Source organism: Saccopteryx bilineata, chromosome 1 (genome assembly GCF_036850765.1).
Source record: "Saccopteryx bilineata isolate mSacBil1 chromosome 1, mSacBil1_pri_phased_curated, whole genome shotgun sequence".
NCBI lineage: Eukaryota > Metazoa > Chordata > Mammalia > Chiroptera > Emballonuridae > Saccopteryx > Saccopteryx bilineata.
Genome location: NC_089490.1, coordinates 55,766,664 through 55,774,217, shown reverse-complemented (window position 1 = coordinate 55,774,217; position 7,554 = coordinate 55,766,664). Strand labels below are relative to the sequence as shown.

At 46.4% G+C, this 7,554-nt stretch overlaps 1 protein-coding gene across 4 annotated transcripts; it reads right to left on the bottom strand.

The window, feature by feature from the left end:
• Window positions 1–908: 908 nt before the first annotated feature.
• Window positions 909–4,306, bottom strand: TPBG (trophoblast glycoprotein). 4 transcript variants are annotated; one of them, XM_066254043.1, is made up of 3 exons: window positions 4,199–4,306; window positions 3,844–4,093; window positions 909–3,162 (listed from the first exon to the last, which is right to left on the bottom strand). In XM_066254043.1, the coding sequence occupies exon 3, from the start codon at window positions 2,840–2,842 to the stop codon at window positions 1,571–1,573; it is 1,272 nt and encodes a 423-aa protein (XP_066110140.1). In that variant the 5' UTR covers window positions 2,843–3,162; window positions 3,844–4,093; window positions 4,199–4,306; the 3' UTR covers window positions 909–1,570. The 4 variants fall into 4 exon arrangements, with proteins under 4 accessions (XP_066110140.1, XP_066110155.1, XP_066110162.1 ...); XM_066254058.1 differs by lacking the exon at window positions 3,844–4,093; XM_066254065.1 differs by lacking the exons at window positions 3,844–4,093; window positions 4,199–4,306 and adding an exon at window positions 3,518–3,537.
• Window positions 4,307–7,554: the final 3,248 nt, after the last annotated feature.

Sequence of the window (7,554 nt, the reverse complement as noted above, 5' to 3'; positions counted from 1 at the left end):
AGATTAATGGAATTTACTTTTAAGGTTAACTGACAAAAAATAGACTATCAAAAACAGAAAATTTTGTCTATTATTGAGAATATCAATTGATTAACCGGTTGCTTAACTTACACCTAAATGATTTATTCTTCACAAAGTGTATATACATACAGCTTAGCTAAAATGAAAATATCCCCAAATTCTTAATAAGAACTTATTAGTTGAGTTACTTGTTTATGCACGTAGACATTTATCTCTGCTTATATCCTCAAATTCACATTCCATCGTAACAATTTTAAAACAGATTTAGCAGAGTCTCTGATAAACCATCCAAATATTTTTTTAAAACTATTCTCAAGAAAATTTATGTTCTGATTTGCATTGATATTAGAAAAAAAATTTTTAATTTACATTTTAAAATATTTAATTTTCAAATATTCTATCTTTAAGACACTTCATTTTCATACATTTATTTGCCTTGTATTTGTTTCATACTCTAAACACCCATAGAACAATTTCATATGGACAGTTTTATTAAGTAAATAATTTTGTCCTACACTAAATACTGAGTCTAGAAAAATCCCCAAACTGTGAACTGTTTATTACACAGAACTCTTCCCTCTCACCAACTTTATAATGCTCTCACACAGTTGTTTCTTAAATAGCCTTAATTTGGGAACCATAAGTCTATTCACATGAATATTCAAATTATCTATTTAAATCCTGAAAGGATCCACCATCTCAAAATTATCTTCAGTCTACTTATGTAAGATATTGCTCCAGTTTCATTCTCAGCTATAATACCCTAATTATCATTGGAACCAAGACCATTCAGTATCACTATCCCTATCCTTTTTTTCAAAGAGCAAACTTGAACACAACTGTAATTCTTTTAAGAATCTTTATTGAATCTTTAACAATTTAGCCTGTTGAATCTCGATGCAGTTTATAAAACAACTTCCACATAGTTTCATATAAACTGCAATCAAAAAAGTAATTTACATTGTCAAAGAAGTTATCTGAAGTTGCAAGTTATTTTTTGTAATATGCAGAACAGTAAAATGTAAGCATGCTCTCGGATGCAGGAGCTCCTGTGTACTATGGAGTTACTTTGAAGAGCTTGCTAAGGTCTGCAGGCAGTTTATGGAATGCATTCATTTTCTTCACAATTTAGGTACATGAGAATAAAACTGATACTTATGAATAGAGTATTTTTCTCAAAAAAGTTGAGGCAGCTTTTGTTGAATGCTATCTGTGTTGGTATACTTGTTACACCTTGAACTGTACTAAGAAACAGACAGCCAGGAGTCCATGTTCATGCTGAAACTTGAAAAATCACTCCACAAGCATTGAGTTCCAAGAAAGGGGAGACGGTAAAAAGACTATACAATTGTTCATCATCTTACGTTAACAGACCACACCAAGAGGCTTTACACGACATGGGAGCAAATCCCTTTCACTGCTTTCAGTCAAGGGCAGTGGTGCTACAGTGGAGGGTAGAGGTGGTGGTGGAGCAAGCCTAGGACAAGATAAAGCTTAATTAAGTCTATATCTCATGCACAGTTGTTCTTGTTCTGTCCTCGAATGTTTCTCAAACATCTGAATTAGAACTGAGGTTTGTTAACCTGGGGTCCGCATTGATTTCATATCTGTAATGATACCCTTCCATGTGATCCCTGCAGGCATCTCTAATGTTATGCATCCACTTTTTTATCCCCTTACGGTTCAAATACAAAACCAGTAGGAAAATGGCACCGATCAGGGCTAAAACAATACCTAGAAAGACATAAGAAGTCTGCAGGGATGGAGGGAGGATAGGGTCACAGTCCAGGTCGGAGCTGTTGAGTTCCAGGAGGATCCGATTCCTCATTTTTTCTGGAAATGCACAGGTGAGCCTAGCGTTACCCTGCACTATCTCTGTCTCCTTGAGCCAGGTCACCATGTCCTCCATATGGCAGTCGCAGACCCAGGGATTGTTGTCCAAAAATACCCTGACTTGGGGCAGGCCTTGCAACTCTGCCAGGGTGCTGTTGTGAAGGGTCTTGAGGGCGTTGTCCTCCAGGTGGAGGCTTTCTAGGTGTGTCAGGTTGCGGAAGGACACGTAAGACAGGCTCACCAAAGAGTTGTTGCGCAAGTCCAGGTGCCTGAGGCCCGGCAGATGGGCCAGTACGTCGCGGGGTAGGTAGAGAAAGTGGTTGCTGGTCAGCTCCAGGCGGCGGAGCCCTCGAAGCGCCTGGCCAGCTCGCAGGGCAGCCGCGACCATACCCTCAAAGCTCTGGTTCTGCCGCTTATCCGCAGAGGCAGCAGGGGGCAGGATGTGGTTCAGGATCAGTTCCACCAGGGGGCTGGGGGTCGAGGCGCTGGCGTTGCTGCCGGAGAAAGCGAAGGGGCTGAGATAGGCCAGCGGGTTGTGGCTGAGGTCGAGCTGGCGCAGGCTGGGCAGATGCTCGAAGGCTCCAGCGCGCACCTCCATCAGGCAGCTGCCGCTGAGATTGAGCGTTGTCAGCTCGGCCAGCGGCGGTCGGCGCGCGAACGCGCCGGTGGGGAGCACTGAAAGCTGATTGCCGGTGAGGAAGAGGTTGCGCACATAAGGGGGCAGGTCCGCCGGCACCTCTGCCAGGTTGCGATTAACGCACTTGACGGTGCGCGCCGCTTCCGAGCACTCACACGGCGGGGGGCACTGGCCAGACAGCGTGGGCTGGGAGGACACCGCGGAGGCCAGGAAAGACGCAGAAGAGGTGGAAGAGGTCGCGGAGGTGGTGAGTGAGGACGACGAGACCCAGCCCAGCAAGACCAGTGCCAGGCGCGCGAGTCGCAGCCGCGCGTCCCCGGCGGCGGGGCCCCGGGAGCAACCCCCAGGCATCACGGCACCGGTCTCCCCGAAGCTGGCCTGAGACGGCGCCCGCTCCAAAGGCTAGGGAGCTGGGCCCCGAAGGCGCGCGTTTGCAGGAAGCTTCTGAAGAAAACTTTCCTCTCGTGGGAGCGGAGGAGGGACGCCGCAACCGGAACTTGGCTAACGCCAAGCGGGCATTCCCCTCCCGGGGCGATTCCCCCGCCCCTTCCCTACAGAAAGTACGCACGGCTGGTCGGGACGTTCAACTCTAGATACTCTTCCTGCCGCTGCCCCCAGGTGGCACCTCTCGCGTCTTTTGTTGGCGCCTCACGCAGGATCTGCTGCAGGACCTGGGATGAGCGGGAGAGAAACGTGAGGAGCGGTTACGGCCACAGGACTCCGAGTGTAGAAACCAGCCTATCTAAACCAAACTGTACCTACTCTGTCTCCAAGACCACCCTCTGAAAGCCCGTAAGGGCCTCAGCTCCCCCAGTCCCACTCACATCCTTACCCGGGAGAGGGCAGCGCATCCAGAGACAGGAGCGCAAAGTCTTCCCGCTGCCCTGGCTCAAGCTATATATATTCTTCCTGCCTCCTGCCGCCCTCCTTTCGCGATCAGACTCGTCCCCGGCGTGAAACTTCTAGCTCAATCCCCTGCGCCTTCCCGACCAAACTTCTCACTTTCCCACCGCCTTCGCGGACTACCTGCCTTCCGGGTCTCCGCCCCCGCCCGGACCTCTTCTCCCGGTCTAGGTTAGGATGAGAGGGAAGTTTCTTTTAATCTCTTCTCGGGTAGGCAGGCAGGGTAGGATTGTACAGCTGTTGTGTCCCCCCCCCCCCACAGTCCACGCCTCTGCCAGCATCTCGGACCCCTTCGGGGATTCAAGTCATCTCCATACAGGAGGGGAGAGGCCGCAAACAAAGCAGCGATGAAAGCCGGGACAGAACGCCACTCTCCCGCCTGAAGATGGGGAGGAGCCCCGGCTCTGCCTCCCGGTTCTCGCCTGCGCGGCTGGCTCCCAACAGCTTACCTCCGCCCGCCAGCTCAGGAAGCAACTACAAGTCCCACCAGAGTCACGGTGACTTTCTGGCTCCTCGCTTCGAGTGCTGTCTCCTCGCACCCCAGCCCCTGGCCCAACCTCCGCAGCTGGGAAAAACCAACCCGGGGGGCAGGGGAGGGCCAGGCCGGCCAAAGGGACTTCTCCTGCTGCGTGGCCAACCTTGGTAGCCCTTGGCACAGAGATTTAAGAAGGAAAACTGGGGGGATCTGGGCGCCTCCTCCTGGTGGAAATCAACGAGGAATAAGCGGGAAAAGGTGAGGGAATCCCTCTCTTCCCCCCTCCTCTGCATCCTTTGGTGATTCCTCATTTTGCATACTGTATTTACCTTGGACAGGAACAAAACCGCTAGTGAACCTCGTGGAATGTGGAATTCACCCTGATTCGGGCTCCTAGGGCAGTAACGAGATAGATTTAGGCGTGACAGAGCAGCGCGAAGCACCAGCACAAAGAAATGAGCTGAAAATGCACAGCGGCCACAACTAAGCGCCCAGCAAGCTACAAGGGCACTTCAGAAAATCCATCAAAGGGATACCTTTGATGCCAACCTCAGATTTAGTGTAATGAATGCGTCTCCACCTGTCCCGCCCCCGCACGTCTTGAACAGTTATGGAACTTATAAAGAGAGCGAACCAACTTTAAGATAGTAAAAAAAAAAAAAAGTGGAGATTCATTCTTAATTCATTAGCTTTTCTACTCCCAAAATTAAAAGCAGAGGGAAGAAAACGGCAGCCAAAGCATCTAAAAACAAAAGGCAAATAGCAACGACGTGAGTCACCCGGAAAGCAGACCCGCCCGCTCGCACCAGATGTGGTTGCAGTGTGTCAGTGCCAGTCAAGCCAGTCACTTAAGCTAGGAGACAATCACGGGTGGTGGTAGTGGTGGTGGTGGTGGGGGGGGGGGGGGATCAGAAGCTTGTTCCTCAAGTCTTATCGCTCTTGGGGATACTCAGCAGGCAGGTGGGAGAGGGAGGTGGAGAGGATGGAGCTGGGGAAAGGGACACCTCGAATGACGGCTTAATGGGATGATCTGTTGTTATATTGGAAAGGTTGGGGTCCTGAAAGCTCTATCCTTGCTCTCTCAATAATTGTGTCCTTGTGGTCCCAATCAAATAATTTCCCTAAGAGGGTGAGAAAGTGCTGGTTATTCCAGCTTCTTCATTTTGAAGGGGGGGAAAAGGCTATTAGAGAAAAGAGTTGGGATAATGATGATCTGGTAATGATAAAATAAGGAATGCTGAAGTTTGTGCCTGTGACTGGTGTGTTTAGTGTGAAAAAAGGCCCCAATTTCATTCCTGGTTACTTTGCAGCAAAAGATAGTCTGAAGAGCCAATACCAAAAATGGCCCAGACAAGACCTGAAGGGGTGGGAGACTGCAGATACTTGAGCAAAAAGCCAGTTTTGTTAATTTGCATCTATATACTTACCTGAATCTCCTTTCCTTATTTTTAAAAGTTTTTGCAATTTGAATACAAAACGCTTTAAAAAAAAAAAAAAAAGAGTCTCAAAAGCTGTAGTCACATTCTGTATGCTGGCTGTGGTGGTGGTTACATAAATCAATACATGGGTTAAAATTCATAGATCATCTATGTACACCAAAAAAAAAAAAAGTCAAGTTTACTCTGTGATAAATTTTAAAACAAAATTAATTACTTCTGGCAGCCGTGTGGGGGTAGGTTGTAGTAATGCTCCGGCATGATATTAATTCTTGTTCTGATCTGAAAAGCAACTGCTCAGTTAAGAATGAAGCACTTTAGAATGTAGAAAGATTATATATATTCTCATGTGATCCTCCAATCAACTCAGCAATATAGGTATAATTAGTGTTATCGTCTTGTTGTCACTCGTGGTGTTAACCTAGTCTACAAATGAAAACTGTGAGGCTCTGAGTGTTGATTGCCTTTTACTTGCCAAACCCTGTGATGATCACTTTACAGAAATTATTTTACTTACACTGTACATCAATACTCAGGTAGGCATTTCCACTCCAGTTTTACAGGTGAGAAAATTAAGGCAAAAATAAATATACTGTAGTCCCCCTTTATCTGCTGGGGATACATTCTAATACTCCCTAAATGCCTAAACCATGGATATATACTATTATATATAATCTTATATATACTGTTTTTTCCCATACATACATACCTATATGTAGAGGCCCTGAATACGAACATAGAACAGGGACAAGTTCAGTGCCCTGAGGCAAAGGCCACAGTGACTTTACTGACAAAAGTATTGAACAGAGTACTGTGCTGAATGCAGCACAATAGGGATAAAATGAGCAAGTCTGATTGATCAATAGGTGGGGACATCTGAGCTACTTCCCTTGCCCTTTAATCTGCTCTAAAGAAGTTTCCCTTCCTGACTTCCTCATTCTTGTCTCTGTTTCTATTTGTGTGTATCAATAAATACCTGTAGGGACTGGGGGTTGGGGCCCTCTCATGAAACCTGTGTAGGGGATTGTGAGGCGGTCTCCCCTAGGTCCCTTGGTGCACGCCATGTGGTCTCTGAGCAGTCATTGTCTCCACAACACCTATGATAAATTTTAGTTTATAAATTAGGCACAATGAAAGATGAACAATAATAAAATAGAACAATTATTAACAATATATTGTAATGGAAGTTATATGAACATGGTGTCTCCCTGTCTCTCTCAAAATATCTTTGTACTGCACTTACCTTTTTACTTAAAAGAAGGCATGTTTCAGCTTCTCTTTGGCATATCTGAATTGCCAGCCTCACTACTTTTGCACTTTAGGGCCATTATGAAATAAAATGAGTTATCTAAACACAAGTAGTACTTCAATATCTTGACAGTTGATCTGATAACCAAGATGGCTACTAAGTGACTAAGGGGTGTGTTGGGCAGATAAAATATATTATGTTCACTTTGTTAAAGATGGCACTGCCCACATGGAAGCCCATTGCCCAGGTGATATTAATATGTGTTGGGGGCGGGTTGTGGGCAGGCAGGATCCTTGTAGCCTGGGACTTGGTTTTAGGACTAAGCCTTTCCCACCCTTTTTGATGTGGGGTGGTACAATCCCATCGTGCCTCAGATAAGTGACTTTGTATTAGAGACTTCCCTATTTTATATATTGGATTAAAGGTTTTGATTTCTGCACTATAAAGTGAGGCAGACCAGGAACTTGATCCCTCGGTTTCCAAGATTAGCATTAGAGAGGAGAGAGCAGAGAAAAGGGAGCAGAGAAGGGCTACGTGGAGGAGAGGCAGCCAAGATAGAGGAATGCTGAAAAAGCCAGTTTGTGCAGAGTTTGTGCAGAGAGAAGGAGTTGGGGAACAGAGGTGAATAAGGCTGGTGAGCTAGAAACCTTTGATTCTAGGAAACTCGGATAAGTCCGTAGCTTTGTGAGCACTGAATGAGTGGGTTTTGGAGCCCAGTGAGTGTTTTTACTTGCCCACCGGGTGAAAGCTAGGATTAAAGATGATGGCCCACCAGTTTTTGGCTCCATTGTTTCATTACCGTCTGTCCCAATCTAATGGGAACCTGCATATGAATGGCCATGATGGCGGCTCCTGGCCTTACAGGGTGGGAAACGAACAGCATGGATATACTGAACAAAGGGATGGTTCTTTGCCAGGGGCAGGAGGAAGTGTGATATTTTATCATTCACAACAGGTACACAATTTAAAGCTTATGAATTATTTGTTTCTGAAATTTTCT

Bases quoted from the DNA above. Each gene is read 5' to 3' on its own strand.
- TPBG (XM_066254043.1), bottom strand. From the start codon at position 2,842: ATGCCTGGGGGTTGCTCCCGGGGCCCCGCCGCCGGGGACGCGCGGCTG.